The sequence below is a fragment of the Manis javanica genome, chromosome 11, assembly GCF_040802235.1.
Source record: "Manis javanica isolate MJ-LG chromosome 11, MJ_LKY, whole genome shotgun sequence".
NCBI lineage: Eukaryota > Metazoa > Chordata > Mammalia > Pholidota > Manidae > Manis > Manis javanica.
Window position 1 is genome coordinate 79,841,180 of NC_133166.1, and position 25,350 is coordinate 79,866,529.

A 25,350-nucleotide genomic window follows, 5' to 3' on the forward strand; every position below is an offset into this window, starting at 1 on the left:
AACTGTTGCAGAACTTTGTACTACTGTGTTTCCCCATCAGCAGTTTCTGAGAGATCATCTCTGCCAGCACCTGATGTTTTGCAACTTTTAAATGCTGTGGAGAGTGGAACCTGGTTCTAATTTGCACGTGACTGGTTATTAAAGAACCTGAGCCTTTCTTCTTGTGTCTGGATCTCCTCTTTTGTAAAGTGCCTGGTTACTTCTCTTACCCATTGTCTTTGGGGTTTCCTGTACCCTTTCCTATTGATCATTTGAGTTATTCACAGATCTTAGGACAGAGCCTTAGTCATTTTTACATGTTGCAAATTTCTTCCATTGTGGGGCTTGCTTTTTAAATTCTGTAGTACCTTTAATGACGAGAACTCTTCATTTTACATATTCACATCAATCCATCTTTTACAATATTGTTAATGCATTTGGTATCTTGTTGAAGAAATATTTTCTTACCCTGACATTATGCAGTTTTTTGCCTATTGTCTCCCAAAACGTTATGGTGGTGTCCTCCTAACAGCTTTATATAGGGCGCAGTGATGTATTTACTGCCTCATAACTAGTTAGTGAAATTTGGTTGGATCATCATCTGTATTCAATTATCACATTTGAATTTTCAGCAGTGTTCAATACTGTTAACTAACCTTTCTTCTTGACACACTAATCTTCCCTCATTTTCTCGTTTTCATCACACATCTCTGGCCATTTCCTCTTTTTCTCTTTCACCCTTGCAAAGAAAGACAATCGCACGTTGGAGTTTCTCAAAACTTCACTCTGGGCTGTCTCCCCCATCTATGGTGATGCAAACACACCTCCTTCCCAGACCTCCTTCTGAGCTCATGCATGTGAGTGTTTAATTGGTGAGCTGCCTCAGTGCCTCAGAGCACCCCGAAATCAACAGATCCAAATGGAAGCCTGACAGCCCTGCCTCCACCATGCCAGTTCTCTCCGTACATTCCCTATACCAATAAGTGATGTCCCATTCCCACCACCTGCTCCGACTAGAAACCTGGGCTTCATCCTTGGCCTTCTCTCCACTAAGCCATTCTAAATTCTGCCAGTTCTGCCTCAGAATGTTCCTCAGCCTGCCCACCTCTTCTCATGTTCCCCATTCTGCTTCTATTATCATTATCATCATGCTTGACTGATGTCAAGTTTTCTGTTTACTCCACCCACAACCATCTGACCTCTTGCCAACCTATTCTCCATTTGGTGGAATGGTGAAATAGGTCATTTGAACTAAGTTTTCTGCTAAGAGAAAATGGAATCACAGAGAGATGAACCTGGCATTTGGAGCCATGCCTAGGGATATCTACTGGCTGCAGGAAAGGCTGAGAACTTCAGCAGCATTTTCTTTGAGAAGAGGTAAGAGTGGGATTGCACCCACCCCCAGCCCCAGAATAAGAGGCCAAAGTCCTGCTAACCCCCACAGCTCAGAGTGTGACCTTATTTGGAAACAGGGTCTTTATAGAGGTAATTAAATAAAATGAAGTCATCAGGTGGGCCCAAATCCAATGTGACTGGAGTCTTCATAAAAGGGGAATTTGGACACAGAGACAGTCATGCACAGGGGGAGGACAGTGTGAAGACATCGGGAGGCAGTGGCACACCCGAGCCAAGGAGAGAGGCCTGGGACAGACCCCTCCTGCCCAGTCCTCGGAAGGGGCCAACCAGCCAACACCCTGATTTTGGACTCTAGCCTCCAGAGTGCGAGACAACAAATATCTGTCCTTTAAACTCTTCGTTTGTGGTGCTTTATAAGGCAGCCCCAGGAAACAAATACAAAGAGCTCATCACAGTTGAAAGTTTATACCCTTATGGCAACTTTGTAATCAATATCTACCTACCCTTCCCTAGGCTGCAAACTGTTTTTGCTTGCCATTTGATCCCTAACCTCTACCACTGTATTTGCAACGTAAGTTCCTGATCAATATTTGGTGAATGGATAAATGAATGGCAGTGATTACATTTTCAAATTAAATTTGTGTCCAAACCAAGCCAAAATTTATTGAGCATCTATTATATAATTATAACTTTAGAGATCTAAGGTTTCCCAGTCTCTCTTTGGTTCAGTAACACCTACTTTAGTTAAGAAGAAACAAATATAAACCAATAAATGCTTAGTAAACCACTTTCGACTATGAAGGCTCACATGAAAATTTTGTCTATCGCCTACATTATTTGAGTTTCTAAAAAGGGTTGGTTAAAAATATACAAATTAAATTTAATCACAAAACATTTATATGTTTTTATATGTATATGTAAAATAATTACACGTCTGAGTCTTATCTTTTTATTCCGTTTACCCAATGTTTTCTGTGCTACAGATGGAAAGATCTTTCTTTAATAAAATAATTCTGGGCCCAGAGGTGGAAATCAATGTGGGGAAAAAAAAGGAATAATGCCTAGAGAACACTCAAGAAAGGGATTAATTTCGCCTCAAGGGGTGTGGCGGATTATGTTTTTCAAAGATGGCCATAACAGTATTTCCCATCCTACACGCTCTTCCTCAATGTGGCCTTCATACTCCTTTATCAAGAAATGGATTTTATTTCTCTACTTCCTTGAATCTAGGAGAACCTGTGACAGACTTGATCAATAAAATGCAGTAGAAGTGACACTCGAACTATTCCCACACATAGTCCTTATAGGCCTAGAAGCTTGTGCTTTCTGCCTTTCAGAAGCCCGTGGCCATGTAAGAAGAGTAACTCTCTGGAGGCTGCCATGTGTGAGAGGCCCAAGCACATAGACAAGCCACATGCAGTAGCTCCAGGCAAGAGCCTCAGCCGAGTTCTTCAATCACCAACAGCCAAAACCAACTGTCAGGTATGGCAGTGCGCTGTCTTGGACATCCTGCCAGTCAAGCCTTCAAATGGCTGTAGCCCCAGCCACATGACAGTCCACCCAGAATTCTGAGGCAAAGTGACAGATTAATATTTCAGGCCACTAAGTTTTGGGGTGCTATATTACACAGTAGTGGATAACCAGAACAAAGGGATTGGTTAAAAGCTTTTGGAGAAGATTACTTTTGAGTAGAGCTTTGAAGGATGAAAATATTTTGACATTTAGATAAGAGGCAAGTTGATAAAGACAGTGAATCCTTTTGGAAATATAAAAACAACTTTCAGGAGACATACAAAAATTATTATTTTGAAAAATATTTATAATTCCTAAGTTTTACAAGATTTCTGGTTAGACATTGGTCGAATCAGGACCTGAGTATCAGCTTTCAAATAAGCCCACCCATAGTTTCAGAGAGACCTAGGTGTCATCTACCCTAGGCTACAAGCATTCTCCAGAGGACATGCCAGCAAGCCACAAGCCCACCTTTCCCCTGAGCCGTCCCCTCAAAGAGCGCGCCAAAAACCGTGGCCATGAAAAGCCTCTTGACCTGCTAGAGACCCTCTTTTTCCTTTGTTCTGCTGGCCAGGACAGAGGGGGCCCTTTCAGGTTCAGCAATAAACCTGCTTGGACTGTTTAGTTCGCATCCCCTTTTTTCTTTAATCTATCCCCTCTATCCCTTTCAGGCTTTAAAAGTAACCCAAAGATAATACACAATGGCTGAGTTCACAGTCCTGTCTGGGTCTTCATTTTTTTCAAATATTATTTGTATATTTATTCAACACATACTTACTGATTTTTTTCTATGTGCCAGCTATGTGCTAGGAATATGACAGAGAGCAAGATATGCCCAGGCCTGTCAAGGGGATTACAGTCAGTTATAACACAGGTGCTAGTAGTATGACAGGGAAGTTCAGCTAAGAGCGAACCTAAGAGAGGAAGGATCGTTAACCCAAATGTTGGGGTGTGGAGTTAGGGTGTGACTTCTCAGAAAAAAAAATAAAGAAATTTAAGCTAAGATTAAAAGACTGAATAGAAGTCAGCCATAAGGGTGGGGTGGATCAGGAGGAAGAGGATTCTACTAGAAGTATGTGATAAAGGGTAAAAATAACTCCTAGAAAGAATGAAACAGAATAATCTGATTAAAGAAATAATAATAATAATGCACAATGCTCACAAAGTGGTTGTTATTTACCGTTCACTCTGAAGAAGGTGCTGTTATTGTCTTCTTTTCAGGTATGGAAATTGAGGCACAGAGAGGTTAGGTGGGCCACCTAAGGTAATAAGCTAGTAAGTGCTAGAGTTAGTGTCAAAATACAGATGGATACAGTCTGGTTCCAGGATGTGAGCTCCTCATCAATAAATTAGGAATGTGGTTGAACAGCATTGAAGATAAAGTTGAAGATGGATATGATGAATTTATAGTGGCACCAAGATGTGAGGTTATATTTTTTATTCACAGCACTGAACCAGCTGGATTCTAGGTGGAGAAAGAAAACCACCAGAATTGAGCAGGGTGGGATTTGGCTATGTGGATGGGATGGAAAGCGAAGAGTTGATGATCATTTGGAAAGATGGTCAGTGACAGATGGCAGTATAAGGAGCTGACACAAGCCTCAAAGGGTTTGCGTGTACAGATGGAGACTCACAGGGCAGGGAGATGTGGAATAAGTAGGAATACCTGGCAACCCCATTTTGAGATTCTTGAGCTTCAGAAGGCTGCCAGGTAGTCACATAAATTGTATGGGATGGAAGGAGCTGGTGAGCAGGGAACAGGGGGATATCTTGTGAGAAACAGAAGCAGCAGAAACGGCATGAGATGGCGAGGTGCTTGGTCAGAGTCCCAGGTCTGACACCATGACCTTAGATGGGGCCATGGTGTGGGATGACAAGGTCCTGCTCCAGGATTGGGTCATGAGACTTGGAGGCTGAAGTCCAGTGGAGCCAGAAAGGATTGGAAACATGGGATTCAAGGAACAGGGAGCCAGAGAATTGGTTGCAGTGGTGACGTGGACTTTAATGGTCACGTGGGGTGATGACAGGGCTGGGGTGTAGAAAGATTATGTGCAAGTACTGAAGTCTTCAGTATTGGGGGAGGTGCCCAGAGGTTGGTTGATGACAGAGGCAGTATAAGGAGATGACACAAGCCTCAAAGGGTTTGCATGTACACATGGAGACTCACAGAGCAGGGAGTTGTGGTGTAAGTAGGGATACCCGGCAACCCCGTTTTGAGATTCTTGAGCTTCAGAAGGCTGCAAGGTAGTCTTTGATCTTTGGTTTAAGTTAAGGCCAGGAGTTCAAGGAGGGATTCAATGAGTAAAGTGAAAGCCCTGGGAATTTTTTTTCCCATGAAACTGGGATTCAGAGGCCCAGTAAAGACTTGGGGAGGGAGGGCAGAAATGAGGAGGTGAGTTGGAGAGAGGAGCCACAGAGTTGGAGAAGCACACATCTGGGAGAGGAGAATTGACCAGAGGAGCTCTGAGATGTGAGGCCTGAAAGGTTCTCAGCAGCTCGGGTTGGGGTGGGGGCTGAGGAGAGGGCCTTGCACCTGCTCAATGTTCAGGGCCTATTAGTCAGGCCAGGTGCAGGCACAGGGGCCCTACCCTCTTTTATTTCCTCCACACCAGTATTCACTCCTCTGCTCCAAGGCATCTTAGCCTCTAAGCACTTACATAATTATTTTTTAAAAAATCCAGTGGTTCAGGAATTGCATCTCCTCTTGCCATTCAGCGATACCACGAGCCCCTAACTTTTTTTCATATTATTCCATCTAGGCAGACTGGTGATGGTTATTTAAAACCTTAGTCCCTATTTAAACCAGTAAGTGTATGGAAAGTTTTCAAATTTAACTTTTGCAAAGCAATTCACATATTTAATATACTGGGAGGCCAACCAAGAAATCCATGTTCATTATTTTGTTATAATAAATATGCCAGGGTTGGGGGTGTAAGTAGAGCACGGAGGATTTCCAGGGCATCGACAACACTCTGCATGCTACCCTGATGATGAGTACATGTCATTACACATCTGTCTGAACCCATGAGTGAACCACAATACAGACAACAGACTCTGGGTGATGCTGTGTCATGGTAGGGAAATCAAACATAGCAAATGTACAGCTCTGGTGGGATGTTGAAAATGGGGCAAGGGGTGTGTGGGAAATCTCTGTACCTGCTCCTCAATTTTGCTGTGCAACTTGCACTGCTCTAAAAAAATAGGCATAATAAACAAGCCAACCAACCTACTATATTTTCCCATGTAGCCATTTCTGAAATTATTAGCATATCACTTGTCAACACTCGGTGTGTCTGATCAGATCATTTTACTCCCTCATTCGGAAGCGACTTCACCTTCTATGACCATTGTCATTTTCCTGGCAGTGACCAAGCTGTCTGAGCTAAAGGCATGGCCTGATATCTGGCACAGAAAACTGAGTGTCTGAACACCTCTCATCTCCTCCTTCACTCCTTCCCAGCGGCAACCTGGAGTCCAAGTTTCACTAATCACAGCTCCTTTGATTTCACTGCAGGTGATTTCCTCGTGTCAAACGTGAGCATCTTCTTAAAACTCTTCCTTCCTTCCCCACTTTCCTCCAAATTATGAAAAGTTGCCTGTCTGTGTTCCTTTGGCTTGTGTGTTAAAGAAAATCTTGGAAAGGCAGTAGTAGTGGTAAGTTTGCGTCAAGAAAAAGAAAAACAATCAGCTTACAGTGAAGTCCATACAATAAAGTGAATTTTTTCCAAAAGCTAAATTGCTCTACAGCATTTAGAAAAAAAGAAAGAAGAGATTAAAGGCTAAATAGCTGAAGTCTCACTGAAGGAAAAGAAAACGGTTTGTGAAACTCCCCTTTCTTCTGCAGTGTTACAATTCCAGAAACCAGAACAGGGGGAGGATATTGAGGAGAGACCACCAGGGTCAGGAAAGTTGGTTTGAGGCAGGAGGAAGTAATTTAGAAATAGCTCTTAACTAAGTGGTAAAACAGGCCAGGGAGGGAGCGAGTAGGACAGGCAAGCTATACTCTAAACAGCAGGTGGTCAGTGCAGGCCTCATGCAGGGCCATCATCTAGTAGAGCAGCAAGAAATCCATTCCTCCACTTCCTGGAAACTCAGCTATAGCAAACGAGCTCTAACAAACTGAGGACAAACTTGAGTCTCAGGGACTCTGTTCAGAATTGCTCCATTCTAGCCACTGGCAGGCCACCTGTGTACTGTCATATGGTTGCGTTCCTTTTCTTAACCGAAACTGATTCCAGGACTGGGGAGAGGAAGCTACTTTGGGTGGAGATTCAGCTCCAGTCCTTTCTGAAGTTGGCAGTGTTGATCCCTGGCCTTCCAACACATCTCATATGCTCACCAATCGAATGTGCACCGATATGGGATGGGGGGAGAAAAAAAACCGCTGGTGGTATGGACACAATAGGATGAAATATAATCTAAGTTCATGAAAATATTAAGTGTTAAAGAGGATGAGGACCAGTTGGATCTCACGCATTGCTCAAAACTATCTTGTCAAGTAGAATATTCACATATATGATGAATCAGCAAGTTCTCTTCACAGCATATACCCTAGAGATATTCAAAGAGGCAAATTGCCGTAAGATTCACAGCAGCACTTTTCAGAACTAAACAGACAAACAAAAATACTGGAAATAGCCAAATTGAAGGGACAGAGGAATGGACACATAAACTATGGTGCAGTCACAATGAAATGCAGCAGTATGAATATAATAGTAATTCTGCACGTGAAAAGAGTAAGTTCCAGATGATTTGTACTGTATGACACACTTATAAGTAATGACAACTAAAACTGTACCATAGATACATGCATATATATAATTTCTAGACGTTTTCCCATGCAGCCATTTCTGAAATTATACAATAGCATATAAATGTATATATACATAAAACATACACACAAACAAAGGAATGATAAACACAAGCTTCAGGGCAGTGCTTCTAATGGGTGGGCAGTAGCAATGACAGTCATTGGCAATATGTTAATTCTCATGTTGAGTGGTGAGTCCCAAGCCACTGCTGCCACTTATTATTATTAATAAACCAACAAGGAAAAAAGGTAAGGAAAAATGTCTTCTATAAGACCTGTCATAATAGTGTGTCCTGAAATAAAGATTATGACAATTCCAATTCTGTGTAACTAGGGTTTGTGATAAAACTAAGAGAAAAAGAAACTGGTCAGTTCAGCTGGAAGGATTAATAATGTGATCAATAAAGTATTCTTTCAACTCTAACTTTATTTCCCTTTCTTGCTTTCTGTAAAATGTGCTCCATTGGGAATAATTGTCAGTAATTTCTAACTTCACTGGAAGAAAGGCTAACAAGACATGAAGATATAAAAGGAATGCACACCATTCTGAGCCTACCACAGCCTGTTGGGTCCTGAGCACAGTGGGGATGAGGTGTGGGGGTAGTGATAGGAGAGAAGAAACAGGCAGGGTAAGACACCAGGGAGCGATCCACAGCGTTCACCATGTGCCTTCTTGGCATTAAGACTTGATAAAGATTCTGTTAAGGACACGGACAATTATAAAAAGCGTCTGTTTTAAGGCACCAAAAGAGCACAGTGAAAAACAGTTTTGGTCATAAAATAACTTGTAAATTAAAAGTTTTATTAAAAATTGGTCTAGTCTGTTTGTGAATAAGCAAAGCTCAGAGGAGATCCTTTGGTTATATGTAATTATGGATTTACCAGTTTAGGGTTCTTTCATTTTTCCAATTTCTTTTTGTTTCCTCTTACCTCCTTCTTTAAGGGTTTTGTGTTTTGATCCCACCCTGGCCCATTTATACTGATGCCTAACTTACCAATTTGAAAATACATAATTTGAAATTTTCTTTTATATAAATGCTGAGGTGTGCCTCTAGGGTTTAGCTGCTGTGGTTTTACGTAATAGGATTTGCTAAGTTTCTGCTGGTTCCCATGTGGCCTGTCCATGTGTACTGCTCAAGTGTCTGATGATAAGGAGAAAACTGCACCTTTTAATTTACAGATGCTGACCTTCACAGGAAGGGGCATCATGATTATAAAAATTTCATGCATTTTATGCCCCTTTATTGTAATGTATTTGAAATGAAATGATGTAATGTTAAACATGTGTCAACTACTTCTGACTTAATGAAGCATATAAAACTCTTCTGAAGAATCATAGGGGTTTCTGAGTTTGTCACCAGACTTTTTAAGTCTGTTTATACCTCCTAATCATGGAAACTGGTATCTCAAGAATTCAATCTTTGAACATAATAAGAAGAACAAGCTGTTAACTACACCTACTGTGAATAAGCACATAAAAATGCCTTCATACTTTGTTAGTAACTATTACCTCAGCTAGAACTGCATGTTATGCCAAATACTGTTTGATCATTTACACCTACCCAGGGCTCTCTGACCTGCATCATCTGGAGTTGGTCTTCCAGGCCAAGAGTAGTCTGATTTTCCCTCCCCTGATGAAGAAAAGGTGAGCGTCCCCCAGGCCTTCCCTGGGATTTCTTAGAAAAGCTTATTCATGACTTTTTCTCTGCTTACATCCTTCTCCTGAACGTCATCTCTGGCCTCTGAACCTCTCTCTATCTGGGTGTCTTACAAACATCTCCACCTCAACATACCTCAAATTCAACTTATTCTCATCCCTGGAACTTCAAAGCCTTCTCCTCCTGTATTCTACATCTTAGAGAATGGCAACTCTGTGCACTGGTTTCCCCAACCAGGACACTTCAGAGGACATTTAGCACCCTCTCTACCTGCCAGTATTTAATTAGGCAGCAAGTCCTATTGATTACTCCTCTTGAATCTCTCTCAAAATACATCTCCCACCCATACCCCAGTCTGCCTTACATGCAGCTCTCATCTTTCACCCGGACCACTGCAACAGATTTCTAATTATCCTCCCCTCCCAGTCTCCACCTATTCAAGTCATACTCTGAAGTAGAGCTAGGTATCTTGTAAGACAGAAATTGGATAATGAATTTTCTGACTTAAAGTCCTTTATTACCTCTTCCTAAGTCTTCAGGAAAAAGTCCACATTTTCAACATGACATGAAAGATTCTTAAATGCAACCACAGCCTGACTGCTCAGCTCCTTGCTTGCCTCTCCCCTGCACTGGTTGTAAGGGCACAACCAAGCTACTGTAGATTCCCTGAATATGTTGTGCAGTTTGACACTACGTACTTTTGCATATAATGTTCCTTTGCCTGAGCTGTCTGTTTCTGCTCTCTCTATCTGGAAAACATTAGCCTTCTTTCAAACCTCGTCCTCAGTGCAATTTTTCTTGATGCCTCTCCTCCTCCAAAAGGCTTATTTGCCTTTTCTTTCCTAACTCCACAGATGTATATATGTGTCTTAATGTCTCTCAAAATGAATTGAGTTCCTTACATCCCTGTCTGACTTCCCCACCAGGCTGTGAGTGCTCAGAGAATAATGAAAGTTGTGTGGTTTGTATTTTATCACTCTTTTTATTTCTGGTACGAACCACAATACCTGATACTTAGTAAGAACTCAGTATTGTTTAATTAAAAAAATAGAAGATACAAATAAACATGAAGGAAAAAAGTAATCTCCTGCAATCTTACCACCTGGGAGATCCAGTGCTAACATTTCCCATGTATATAAAACACAGTATTTCTTTTAGAAATGGCAGCAAGTATGTTTTATTTTATGATTTCATTTTAAAAAATGAACAGTATACTGTGAATCTATTTCCGTGTCAAAAATATTTTAAATCATAATGTTTAATAATTGTGTTACATTTTGTTTCATATAATGCTCTTGTATTTGGACATTGAAGGCATTTTAATTTTTTGGATTATACACAGTCATATGGGGCATACTCACTTCCTTCAACAAAATGGTCCACCAATGGGCAAGTCTTAGTGAAAAGCACCAAGCCTGCCTGAGAAACTCTTGAGACCCACACCATCTCTCTACCTTCCCCGTTGGCTCTTGAGCCTCAGTACTGGGGAGGAATAAAGATAACTGGGGAATGAGGAAGGAGTAGAAGACAGTCTGCAATTAGCTGCAGGGAAGGTTTGATAGCCTAGAGTATGGGAGGAATTTGTCTGATCATCTTTGGTTTTGTTTATGGAATAGTTGCAAAGCCTGTGAAAAAGACTGAGAGAGTGAGTGGGGCAAGATTATTTTTAGAAGGTTTTGCTGTGGGTTTTGAAAGCAGTCCAGATTTGGTGTTCCTGAGAGACCGTGTTATAGATTCTTGTCACTTTTCATTCCTCTTAGGTTGAAGGGCAGCTGTTCTCTAAATGCAATGCCTTGCTGAGGGCAGCTCAATAGCTCCTGTTACTTTCTGCAATTCCCCCATATTTTAAAAACTATTAATATAAATATTTTTCAAACTGTCTTCCAGAAAAAAGTACCAGTTTAGGTTACCATCCACAGTCTATAAGAATGCTGTAGCCTCTTTGAGTGGACAGATTGAATAGGTGGGTGGACGGATCTGAATGGACAGATGCACAAACTGAGAGTGTTTGGGGACAAATGAGGAGGAAAGAAAAACATATCTTTGCAGGCAGCTAACAAGGCTTTGAGCTGTTTAAAGTTATTGGAACCATTGCAGTTACAGCTCACCAGGTACTAAATGAGATAAACTCCGAGGGATGAGTTTTCTCAGTTATGTGGGTAAAAGCGGGATGTATCAGGCATCTTAGCAGTCCATCAAGGAGCATAAAGAATCTCAAAATGTTAGATAAACCTGGTAGAGAAATACAGATACATGAGCAAGAGATCAAAAGAAAACTTGTTTGGTGAGAGGAACTGGAGCATAAGCAAAACACAAAAGACTGAGGAAAGCTAGCAGAGTAAAATCAAAGCTGGTCCTGGACATCAAGCAAATTCAGGATGACCTCTACAGCTGCAGAGAGATCCACCCTCCTCCTGTTTGTAGAAGGAGCTGGATAATGAGGGTTTTCCTTATATAAGGTTCACTGCCTGGTGAGTAGAAAACAAGAACGGAGTGAATGGAGTTTTGTTTACTTCAGTACAATAAAATAAAAATAAGAATAAAGGCTAATAATAAGTCCTTTCACTCAGTTTAGCTCACTAACATTTGCATAAAATAAAAGTATACCCTGAACCAAACTATATATACACCATGACCCAAAATTATGAGATTTTATGCCTGGGATATATACTTTGTGTCTAGGTTATTTACTTTGGGGGAATTGAAAATTCCAGATAACATTTGATTTCTGCTTTTATGAAGGCCACATTGAGAACAAAGCTAGAGATTAGTGAATGAAGAAGTATGAAATAGAAACAGTAGAATTTTAGAGTCAAAAGACTTACAGGCTAATTTTAGCCCAAGATCAAACGGAGGCCCAGACAGAATAAGACCTCCTGGGTTTGCAGCTGCTTGCAGACCCTCCTACACTCACTCCCTCCATCTCCTCTCTGCCTCATGCTGCTTCTAACCCCCAAGCTGAGGGAAGAGTGAGTGGTGAGGTGGAGAGGGCCTAAGAGAGCAGGGAGGACCCCTGTCTAGGGCTGCGGTAGCATCCAGGCCATGTGAGCCTATAAATCCGTGACAGCATCTAACATCTATAGTTGTGAGACATAACCTCTCATAGAGACAAGGCCAAGCTGCTTCAAGGCAATTTCATCAGCAGAGGCCACTAGCTTGATTTCACTACTAGGGGGTAGGGCACAATTATCAGCAGAAAGTCATAAAATGCATGAGTGTCCTTATCCTGATGTTCTGAAAGACTTTACCCTCTAAATATCTCTTAATGGAGAATTTCGCTGGGCCAAACACACGGAGAATGGGGCTGCTCATCAGCCAGGGAGACAGAAGAAATGCTTCAGTAAGAGCCTAACATCCATCGCCGGCATGTGTGCCAGACGCCTGGACAGGCTCTGAGACTGCCAGCCATGAGGAGCCTGGAGTGCTTAATGGTCCTTTCAGCCAAGGTCCTTGGCATCGCCCAAAAAGTGAGGGCTCAAGTCACTGTCACTGCCACCAGGAGGGCCTTCTGGCTCTGAGCATCCCCATCACACTGGAAACAGTCTCTGGAAGCAGCATTTCTGATTCCCAAAGGCCTAAGTACTGACACAGCCCCAGATACATGGACAGGAGAGGTCACCTCTCTTTTGACTTCTTGGACTTGCCACTTGGTGAAGAAGAAACACTAAGTGACGCAGCTCGGATGCCAGTTTCTCCCCCAGGCTGACTTGGTAGAACTGGAAAACTTCCCCTGCCAAATGCCTTCCAGCCTGCAAAGGAGAGCTTGTTCTTTGCAACCTTTTGCGAGTTAGTCCTTTGAAGGCCCCCATTCCTCACGTCACCATTGTGTTGAAAAACAGTCTTTCTCTTAACTGCCCACGACTTCCAAGATCTCGATCCCCACTTTGTTCAGACAGCAAACTCATGCACATGGGATATGTGCGCATGGCGTGTTTAACAGTACAAGGCCCTGGGACCACCGTCATAAAAGGGAAGGGAGCAAGACCCGAAGACAAGACAACCTCTAGACTTAGGGAGTTAAAACCCTTCTCTGGGGGATAAACTCTGCACATCAACAACGTTAATAGAATGCAGCTAGCGATGATGGCAAACAAAACCTGGGGCCTTTACAGGAGAGGAGCGGCTGCCCTTCCAGCTCCCAGGATGGTGGGAAGGGTGGGGAGCAGCGCATCACACTGCTGGAAAATGCCTGAGTCACGTCCTCAGCCATAAATGCAGCGGTTTTCCCACATATCCAGATTCATGTTTTTGCAATACTGTGTTAACATCCTTTCCTACTGTCCGGGTTACACTTTCACCAGTTCGTGATCATGCTTTACAGTTTCTGTCACCTTTAGTACCCTTATTGATTCATCTGTTGATTCCTCTGACCTCTTTGACTGAACATGTCCTCACACAACAGAAATCAACTGGTTTGCCCCAGGATCAGATGATCGCTAGGGCAGAGCAAGGACAGATTCTTAGGGTGACTTTTTCCTAGGGGGGTTACCACTGAGAACAATGAGGCAGATTCACGTTACTCTTGGGACATCTGAGTAAAGTTTCTCCATTTTCCCTAAGGGCCAGGGAGAGCCTTTAAAATGTTAGTTAGGATACAACTCCATGGGGAGGAAGAGAACAGAAAAGGTGAAAAAAAACGTAAGGAAGAAGATGGGCGAGAAAATACTTTGGTCCTCTGTGTATTTAATTGAACCTTCTTGAATTGCTTTATTAATGCTTTTTTTCGTAATATCCTCAATATTCAAGATTTCATCTGTTATGAAATGTCCTTCATATCCTTAAAAAGAGTTTTTTTCATTCTCCCCATTCATTTAAGTATCAAATACTACCTAAATAATAACATGAAGTAATGTTAAATCTGCTGTCAGCCACTGGAATACATTGGAAATTTATATCCTAGTTGGACTAGACATTTAATAAATGGGTAAAAAACCAAAAACAAACATAGAATAAGGGGAAAGGGGAGGCTAGGCAAGTAGATAGGTTCTGTTCATGTACGGCCTTTGGTAAAGAGTTTGAAATTTTTTTTGCAGTGGGAATCACTGGAAGCTTTTAAGCCAAGAGTGATAATGATCAGACTTAGGTTTTAAAAGAGCGCTCTAGTTGCTGTACGGAGAATGAGCTGTCTATGGATGAGAGCAGACGCTGGAAGACCCTGAGGAGGTGGTTACAGACAGGGGTGAGGGGTGATGATGGCCTCAGGCGGATGGTGGCAATGGCCGGAGATGACAATAGATTTTGGATACCAACCTCTCACGGTGGAGTAAAAGTGGAATGAAGGTTGTCATAAAATGAGAAAAGGAGGCAATGATGATCCCGAGGCAGGGGCCTGAGCAGTAAGAGGGGCAGAATTCCTTTGTGGAGGAGTTTTAGTTGCCTCTTAACACTTGGATATTAATTTATGTCTTTTATTTTCTAGCACATGTATGTGTGCCCAGACAATGAAGTGGTTCCATGATGAAGTTTAAATGTTATTCAGGAAGAAGTCCATCCCACATTTTTTAATGCCTTCCAAAATCTTACCTCCAGTCACGTATTTGTTAACCCCTCTGGGTTCCCATGAGATATTTTAAGCGATGTCCCTGCTGCCACCCTCCTTAGTCCAAGTCTTGGACAAACACAACAGTCTCCTAACTGCTCTATGTTGTCTTCTTAAAATTTCTCAGTCCTTCTCAACATAATAGCCTGAGGAATCTTTAAAGTCACAATTTACTTTCCTGCTTAAAAATCTCCCGTGGCTTCCCATTGTGCTCAGAACAGTTCAATCAGCTTGCTGCCCTCTGAGATCTGGGAAGCCGGGCTACCTCAGTACCAACCCCCACCCCTGCCCCAGCCACTCCTGCAGCATTGTTCTTTCTGCCTTTCTATCTGCACCTTGGCCAGAGGCAGCTCATTATCACCTCAAGTTTCTCTTCCTGGGCTCATTCCACTGTAAGTGCTTTCTGTAGCCCTGTCCCTGGGTGCCCCTCCTCAGGAGCGCTGTTCCTGACCACACTGTGCGTAGACCCCCCACTGACACCCTCTATACAGCATTAGGCTGCTTGCATGCCTTTATCAGGCCTACCTCTCACTGAAATTTCTTATTTGCTGCCTTCCCCAGTCTTTCTTCTTCCTGGAATGCTCACCTAGGAAGGATGTTGGCACACAGCAAGCATGCAATAACATTTTGCTGAATTCATGAATTCTCATGCTATGCAAAATTTTGATAAGACTTGGATTGAAGCCTGGTATGAAGAAATGACTATATACGTCATATGCACTGACCAAAATGACATGTGACTGACTTCCTTTGCCATCTTGAAATTTAGAACCAGAAATGTTAGAGGAACTGTCATAGTACTTTTTGGGAAAGACAGTAAGGAAGACAGGACAAAAGACAAAATTAGCATGTACTAGATAAATATATGTATGAGATTTAGATACAGCCTGGAACAGTGGCTGGCACATATTAGGCCCTTAATACATTTTGGTTGAGTAAATGGATGAATGCATACCTGCAAAGGGGCTGAAAGCCTGCAAGTGATGCTCATAGTGCTTATCTGTCACTGAAATTACTTATTTGCTGTCCTCCCCATTGTCTTTCTCCTCCCTGAAATGCCAAAGATAAAAACACAATGATCAAACTTTAACTAATGGGGATATTTTAATTCCAAAATAGTTCTGTTGAGAGGAGAAAAATACAGTTTACCTGAGGCAGCCCTCTGTTAAACAGAACTAGGTTTGGTAGGGGACACGGGAAGAGGAGACCCCCCCCCCCCCCCCCCCGCCACCGACTTGCTCCATGTGTGGGGGGGAATGGCCGCATGTTCATCTCACGGGCCTATTAGGGGAACATGCTACTCCAGCCCTTTCTGGCTCCACTGGAACCAGCCAAATGAGATAGGAGACCAAATAGGTATTATTCCCAATTAACTAGTGAACATCCAATGTGATAATTTTGCATCAGCTTCATGTTTCCTGGCCCTTTTGTTCTGATCAGACGGTATACACTGAGTTAGTAACCAAAGCAAAGCAAATATTTTGGCTACAGTGACTGTTTACATTAATGTTTGTTTTCAAAAGCACAGCCAGTTTGGGATAAATTAAATTCAATCTGCTCTGTTTCTGTTTTTAAGAACTGTTAAACTAAAATGACAAGGGAAAAAAGACACTTTTGTATCGACTGGATAAAATACCTTTCCTAGAAAAGAGCAAATTAAAACTAATACCGTATTTCAAATGCATGTTTTTAGATATCAGAAAAAAAGCTTCACAAGAAAGTGAATAATCCACACAGGTGATTAGTAATAATCATTAAGAGTAATGATAATTAACATAATACCACTAGGAGGCATAAGATGTCCAAATAGATTCTTACCAAGCCACCACCAATGACAGCTATCTTTATTCTTTGAATGTCAGATGGATCCATAATTGTCAGTGTTTCTTGTAACTGCTGTAGCTTCTGTAGGAGAAAACTGTCTCCTACACACTGACCTTCCCCAGTCTTTATACCCTAACGCCCAGCATTTGTAAGCCAGTAGCAATGTTGGAACAGGGCTGATTTCCCTTGAACTTAGAGAACAGGGTTTAACCCATTAGTAGCCGCAAGTGCCATCAGCTCAGCTTTAAGAGAAAGGGATTTAGCAATCCCTCAATTTGGAAAAATCCAGCCAAGTGAAAACATTCTCGTTTATCTTACCTGTAAGACACGGAATGTTTTTCAAAGCACAGTCTTCTGGCTTTTCTTCTTTTTCTATAGCGTGTATTTTTACTTTCATTTTCATTCATGCTTAACCATGAGTAAAACCTTTCTCCTCTAAGTCCAAAGCACCTTATACTAAAGCGGCATGGTTTCCCTAGAGATTGTAGATTATTCTTGTTCAGACCGGCAGGAATGTCACCTAGAGGGTCCTCGTGGACTGTCCTTAGCAGACTACCAGGGAAAAAATTTTTTTTTGTCTAGTTATTCTCCTGAGCAGGAGTTGTAATTTGTGAATGACCATAGTTCCTCTTTTTTGCTTCGGATGTTAGAAACCTTACAATCTAAGTTTGTGCATTAACAAAAGGGGAGATGGTTAATACCGTGCTTCTCGGAAACTCATTCCTGGCTTCATATCATCTCTCCACTTTTGTCTTTTTGCACTCCATTTTAAATGCGTCTTATTTGTTTTCTGCACACATTTGTGAATTGAGGGTTTTTCCCCCTCTGGAACATGAGGCATAAGATAAAGTAAGAACATCATGAGGACGCGACCTCATTTCTGGGGAGGGCATGGAGAACGCTGAGGGGTTTGCCCTGGTGAGAACTTGAGTTCAGTATCATTGTATAGCGACCCCTTGTGGAAAAGTGTGGTTAGAGCGGCCGGAAAACGTTTTGTTAGGTATTTTAATTTATTCATTTTGAATAGGTAATACCTTGGTGTGGTATGAAATTTAAGCCACAAAGGGTACACAGCCGGCCATTCTTCCTCTGACCCTGTCGCCTGGTCCCCCGTGTCTCCTGCCCAGAGACAACCGCTCTTTCTGCGTCTGGGTTACTCTATTCCTCAAGGCTTTTGGCCCTCTCCCCAGTCTTCCCTCCCTCCCGCTCTTTCCATATGTAATAGCACATCTTAGGCCCTTTTCCACACCCTATTTTTCCATCTTGTAGTTAGGGGAATTCGTCATTATCAATATATAGACAGAACTGTCTCTTTCCTTTTTTAAAAATTATGGGCTGTAACACAAAGAAAGACACAAGGACAAGAGGGACTCCACTCAGGAACACGTCTCTGTGGTGGGACATGCACCTAACTTGAAGACATCCTTAGCCTCGTGCCTGACCAAACACAAGTTTTAGGTTAACTTGATCTGTGATGACTTACTATTCACATTCTTTTTTCCTAAAAGCCTCTGTCTTAAGAAAACTTATTGACTAACAGACTGAGATTATAAACTGATGTCTGTTAAACATCAAACTAGTGCTTCACTGGAGACAATGGTGTGAAGATAGCAAGAAAGAGCAGTCATTGTCACACCTTGGAACCCCTGGGTCTGCAAAGACTGCCTTTCTAAACTCTACACCCCCCTTTCCAGGGGTCCTGATTTCTCTCTTTCCATGGCTCCCGTGGATGTGAGCTGTCTCTAATAGGCTTCTCCTGCTTGCTTCCTTTCCAGTTCTGTGTTCATTTCTGTAACACTGAAACTCAAGACCTGATCTTGGGTTTCTGGTAACACCAGAAACCCAGAATCTTCACGTGTGCCTTGCCTAACACCCTCCTTCATAGAGGTAACTGCCATCCTGACTTTATCACTTCCTTGCTTTTATTTATAATTCTACTGCCATACATGCATCCTTATAATAGTTGAGTTTTGCCTCTTTACTATAAATAAATTCAGGCCTTTTATTTCCCCTTTGCAACTTGCTTCTTTTTCTCAATATTATGCTTCTTAAGATCCATCTGTGTTGTTGGATGTAGTTCTAGATCATATTCTATTTTTGATAGGCATTTGGGTGTTTCCAATTTTTTAATATTACAACTAATACTGCTGTCATGACCAATCATATATACATACCATGTAGTGCACATATGTGTGAGTATCTCTAGATTTCACATGCTGTTTATGCCTATTTTTAACTTTCCTAAATAAGCCAAAGTTATGTTCCAAAGTATTGTACTTCCACTGGGCACGTGGACTTCCTAGGTTTTGCAGATCACTGAGTTTGTCCTCTATCTTGTTGGCATTTTAATTTGCACTCTTTGTTGATGAAGTTGAGCACCTTTTACTGTTTATTTGCCATTTGCTTTTCTTCTTTTGTGTAGTGTCCGTTTAGGGCAGAGGTCCAATAAGGACATACTGGTGATGGAGGAATGAGGGTGGAAAATCGAAGCAGTTTCCTTGGGAGGCTGTAGAACCTGGCACATTTATGGAAGAAATAATTTTTTTCTAAGTGCATGGGGAGAGTGTTTGTTAGTTTCCTTGTTAATTTTAAGATTTTTGTTTTTCATGGTTATTTAACATGCACAGTTTTAAGAATCAAAAAGTTCTATGAGGCATTTGACATACAGAGTAATCTCTCTGCCTCTCTGCCATCTGTCTCTGTGCAGATCCACCATCCAACTCCAGGAAATCCAACTCCACATTTCTAAATAATGTGCCAATATTATTATTTATTTATTTGTTATTATTATTTCTTGGCTTTTTTAGTTTGTGGTTTTAGGTCATGACTTCACTATCAAAGATGAGTATTAATATTTTTCACCTCATTATTTTTAATATCATTATGACATAAGTTTTATTAGACCAGTGTTCAATATTTGATTTATTACAACTATGTCCATTAAACTTTCTTAATAGTTATTTTTCCTAGCCTGCAAAATACAACTATTTTCATTTCTCAGTTTAGTAATTGTCTTGTGCTGTGCTGAATTAAGACATCACAAATTCAATCCCCAAACTCTCTCCAATCATCTATGTCTTGTATGAGTACATTCAAGGCTTTAGATAGTTTATATTCTTGAAGAAATGTCACCTGAAGGCTCCAATTTGCTCCAGTCTGGGGGGTTGCTCCCTGTGTTGAGTGCAAGCTGCCATACGTTCACCTGGGGAATTTTCCATGTCTTTGTTGCCTGTGTTGGAGAACCAATTTTCCAAAGCTCTTGACTTCCTTTCTTGGCTTACTTTCTAGTTATGGTGGAGCACTTTCTCCAGGGGTTTTCCAAAAATGGGTAGATGGGAGGTACATTTTTTGAGACTTGCCCAGGTGAATATATTTTTTTATCCTAATCTCACACTTGGCTAGGTATAGAATATTAAGCTGGAAATAATTTTCCTTCAACAATTTGAAGACATCAATCCACTGACCTCTAGTTGCCAATGTTGCTGTTGAGAAGTCATTAAAATTGCTACTGATCCTTTGTATTCAGCTTATTTATTTTTCTCTCTGGAAGCTCTTCTCTTTGCTCCCAGTATTTTAACATGTCTTGATGACATGATTTGTTCTCTCCTGTGTCCCCACTGTTTTGGGCACTTGGTGGACTGTTACTGTAAAAATTCCTGTCTGCTAGTCCTAAGATATTTTCTTGAACTTACTTGTTTAATGGTTTTCTCCACTTTGTCTTCCAAAATTATTGAAATGTTGGACATACTGGATTGTTTCTCTAATTTTATTAACCTCTCTTTCCTATTTCCCTTTATTTTGAATATTTGTTATACTTTCTGGGAGGCTTTTATAGCTGTATCTTCCAACCTTTCCACCTAGCTTCTTCTAAAAAATCCCTTAGTAATCTCCCAGGCTGAGAAGTATCCTAAATTATAATCCTCAAGACTTTATTTAGAATACTGAGAATATTTTGACCTATAGGAATCAGAACTTATTATCAATTTTGTCAACAAGGTATAGAGGCTTGAAACACAGAAAAGAGAAAACAATTGCATTTTTAATTGAGTCCCATAACTTGAACAGAAAGAAAGTAAAACAGAAGCACAAAACAACCCTGCAAATATCAGCAAGAAAGCAGGTCGATAGTATTATCAGACAAAGTTCAAGGTTAAAAAAAAAAACTCTTAAGCAAAATAAAAACTTTATTTACATAGATAAAAGGTTGCATCCCAAAATGAAGACATGTCAATCATTAATTTAAAGGTATTTATATTACAATTTTGTTAAATAATGAAATAAATGAACAAAGCCAATGTTTCCCAAATTTCAATAATTTGTATAGCACTTTTACAATAAATTTAATACTTTGTTTCAAATCAATTTAGTTAAATAAAAATGTAAACTTTGTATTGCTGCTGCAGATGAAAATTAGTTTAGTAAATAGAATAGGAACAGACTAATAAATACTAAATTGTAGCTGAATTCTATACCTATAGATGAACTTTAGTTAAAGGCTTTCCCTCTATTTTTAAAAAAGATACGTGTTAGAGAGGTGTGAAATATACAATCACACCAAGGAGAGAATCTTTCTTACCAAATGGGAAGGACTGGAAGACAATAAAAAATGCAATGGTGGTCAATGTTATTTAATGTTCATTCCTAGGCCACCTACAGTCACTGGGGACTCAGGACTGATATGCATCCCAGCCTTGTAGAAAGTCTGAGCTAGAATTCAACCAGAAAGTTGGAAAGAAAATACAAAGTGAACAAATAAGAAAAAAAGAAATTAATAACCAAAAAGAAATATTTTAATAAAACAAATTAATATATGGAAACATAATTTGATTTCTAGAAAATACAGATTGTCATGGGAAGCTGTGTGTGATGAACCAGCTCCTCTGCTGACAAACACTGGGCAATAGGTGTTTTCTCTTTATCCTGAGAAAATGCCTCGCTCACTGAAGAAATCATCTCACAGGAAATTAAAAGGCTGAGAAAGATGAGTCAAAGAGGACAATAGCAACCAGTTGCAACTTTTGAAAAATTAATTTTATGACTTCTGTAAAACCAAAAACCAGGAATTAAGGGGAAAAGCAAACAAGGCAGAGATGGCTCAGTGGGCTTAGAGACAGAGAGAGGTGGGCTGCATGGGACACAAAGCTGAGTGCCATCCTAGAAAGGGGCAAAAGTCCATTCTGAATAGTCCTGGAATAAACTGCACATAGGGTAACAGTAAACAAACTTTACACACATGACTCCTTATATAAAGAATGAATGTGAATTGGTCTTAATCTTCCAGAAGTAGGCAGAGATTGTGAATGGAAATGAGAATGAAGTATACAATTTTAAATGCTCTTCTCTTAGTGACTCAGTACAACTATAAGACCGCATTAGCAACCTTGAATCCAACCTGAAAACTAAACCTAAGAAAGTCCCTTGAGAGTGGCAAAGTCAGCTGAAATTCTGAAAATGAGGCATAATGCTATAAAGGTAGAGCAAAATATTTAATTTATAATCTGTTTTATGCCATCTAGTATTTCTGTTGCAGAAAGCTAAAAACATATAGTGAAAAAATGAACAAGAGATATAAAAAATAGGGGGAAAGCCAGAACTTCTAAACATACTTGAGTATTTGTAACTATGCTTTTTTTAAATTTTTTAAAATTAAGGCATTGATATACAGTCTTATGAAGGTTTCACATGAACTTTGCGGTTTCAACATTCACCCATCAAGACCTCACTACCTGCAGTGCGGTCATTGTCCATCAGCGTAGTAAGATGCTATAGAGTCATTAATTGTCTTCTTCGTGCTGTACTGCCTTCTCCGTGACCTATATTGTGATTGTGAATTATAGTGTCCCTTAATCCCCTTCTTACTCACTCCCCACTCACCCTTCCCAACACCTTCCCTTTGGTAACTGCTAGTCCCTTCTTGGGTCTGAATCTGCTGCTGTTTTGTTCCTTCAGTTTTGCTTCATTGTTATACCCCACAAATGACAGAAACCATTTGGTACTTGTCTTTCTCCACCTGGCCTATTTCACTGAGCATAATACCCTCTAGCTCATTCCATCTTGTTGCAAATGGTAGGATTTGTTTTCTTATGGCTGAATAATACTCCATTGTGCCACATCTTCTTTATCCATTCATCTATTGATGGACATTTAGGTTGCTTCCACATCTTGGCTATTGTAAATAGTGTTGCAATAAACATAGGGGTGCATATGTGTTTTTGAATCAGGGATCTTGTTTTGTTTGGGAAAATTCCTAGGAGTGGAATTTGAGGGTCAAATGTTATTTCTATTTTTAGTTTTTTGATGAACCTCCATATTGCTTTCCAGAATGGTTGAACTAATTTACATTCCCACCAGCAGTGTCGGAGGGTTCCCCTTTCTCCGCATCCTCACAAGCATTTCTTGTCTTTGTCTTTTCAATGTTGCCCATACTAACTGGTGTGAGGTGATATCTCATTGTGGTTTTAATTTGCATTTCCCTGATGAGTAGTGAGATGGAGCATCTTTTCATGTGCCTGTTGGCCATCTGAATTTGTCCTTTGGAGAAGTGTGTGTTCAGATCTTCTGCCCATTTTTTAATCAGGTTATTTGTTTTTTGGGTGTTGAGATGTGTGGGTTCTTTATGTATTTTATATGTTAACCCCTTGTCGGGTATTGTCAGATATGTCATTTAAAATATATTCTCCCATACTGTAGGATGCCTTTTTGTTCTGCTGATGGTATCCTTTGCTGTATAGAAGCTTTTAGTTTGATGTAGTCCCATTTGTTAATTTTTGCTTCTGTTCCCCTTGCCTGAGGAGATGTGTACAGGAAAAAATTGCTCATATTTATTTTCAAGAAATTTTTGCCTATGTTTTCTTCAAAGAGTTTTATGGTTTTATGACTTACATTCAGGTCTTTGATCCATTTCAAATTTACTTTTTTTTTTTGAGAGGGCATCTCTCATATTTATTGATCAAATGGTTGTTAACAACAATGAAATTCTGTATAGGGGTCTCAATGCTCAATGCACAATCATTAATCGATCTCAAGCCTAATTCTCGTCAGTCTCCAATCTTCTGAAGCATAACGAACAAGTTCTTACATGGTGAACAAGTTCTTACATAGTGAATAAGCTCTTACATGGTGAACAGTACAAGGGCAGTCATCACAGAAACTTTCGGTTTTGATCAAGCATTATGAACTATAAACAATCAGGTCAAATATGAATATTTGTTTGATTTTTATACTTGATTTATATGTGGATCCCACATTTCTCCCTTTATTATTATTATTTTTATTTTTAATAAAATGCTGAAGTGGTAGGTAGATGCAAGATAAAGGTAGAAAACATAGTTTAGTGCTGTAAGAGGGCAAATGTAGATGATCAGGTGTGTGCCTTTGGACTAAGTATTAATCCAAGCTAGACAAGGGCAGCAAAACATCCATGGATGCAGAAGATTTCTCTCAAAACAGGGGGGGTGAGGTTCTGAGCCTCACCTCTGTTGATCCCCAATTTCTCACCTGATGGCCCCCCTGCGACTGTGCCTGTCTTAGGTTGTTCCTCCCTTGAGGAATCTTACCCGTCTCTGGCTAACCAGTCATCTTCCGGGGCCATACAGGGAAATGTAAAGTTGGTAAGTGTGAGAGAGGCCATATTGTTTGAAAAGGTTAGCTTTTTACTTCTTTGCAGATTTATGCCCTGTGGCTTCTATGCCCAGCACCTATCTCGAGGTATCTTTACCACCTGGAGGAATTATGATACTCGGTAAATTCGATATGAGGCACGAATTCTATTTAAGGGTTGTAATTAGGAAGGAAGAAGAAAAGTTATAGAGGTAGCATATGGAAGAAAACATGGGAGGATTGATTATTTCTTTGACATATCTTCTTGTAGAGTACCTTAAGCATGTATAGGTTTTAAACTACTAACTAACTTGCGCAAACATATTAACATAATAGGAATATGGTGACATAAACAATGCAAATCTATAATTACCATCCATCTACAGTGGAGCCAAGAAAACCAGTTAGGCACCCTAGGCATTTGTGAAAATTTGTCTATGATATGATGGATATTGTCCAAGTGTACTTGAACAGTCTGAGAGAAATCAGACAAATTAAAGCAACCCATTTCTTCTTTATCTGTTCACATCCCATATGTTCTTTTAACCGTAGATAGTCTATAGTCATAAGATTTTGGAGTGCTACAACTTGCACCCCTCCCAACTCCTGGTTGAGTTCCAACAGTACAGATCCAGTCAAATTCGTTGTCTCACTGTATGCACATGCCAGCCTAGACATCTCCCTCCTCATTCCTATGGCAAGTCCAGGAAATGGTGGGGTGGACGCAGCCACAACCGCAGCATCGCCCGGATCCCTGTGGAGGCTTTATGATGATCATCCCCCGGCACGAGTCCTCCAGAGAGTGCTGATGCCGGAAGCTCCTCCTCATATCATATCTTAGTTCATTTTCTGGGTAGCCAAGCTAGGCCTTGATCTTCTGTATAGAAACAAACAGACCCTTTGCCCATACTTTGACATGCCCTCTATACCACTGCGTAGAACTCATTGGAGGTCAACACACAGGAACTGCATTTTTTTTTTTATTAAGAGAAAGGAATATTATCAGAAAAGAGTACCTCCATAGCTGATCATCTGACACCCTTTAAGTGATCAACATTAAGGATATTTAAAGC

The 25,350-nt window shown here is 40.6% G+C and overlaps 1 protein-coding gene across 1 annotated transcript in view; it reads right to left on the reverse strand.

The window, feature by feature from the left end:
• The window catches only part of KMO (kynurenine 3-monooxygenase), a 39,621-nt gene extending 22,812 nt beyond the window's left edge, over positions 1–16,809 (reverse strand). Inside the window, 1 exon segment of the mRNA XM_017674929.3 lies at positions 16,673–16,809. Coding sequence (XP_017530418.3) covers positions 16,673–16,726 — 54 coding nt within the window. The 5' untranslated portion in view covers positions 16,727–16,809.
• Positions 16,810–25,350: the final 8,541 nt, after the last annotated feature.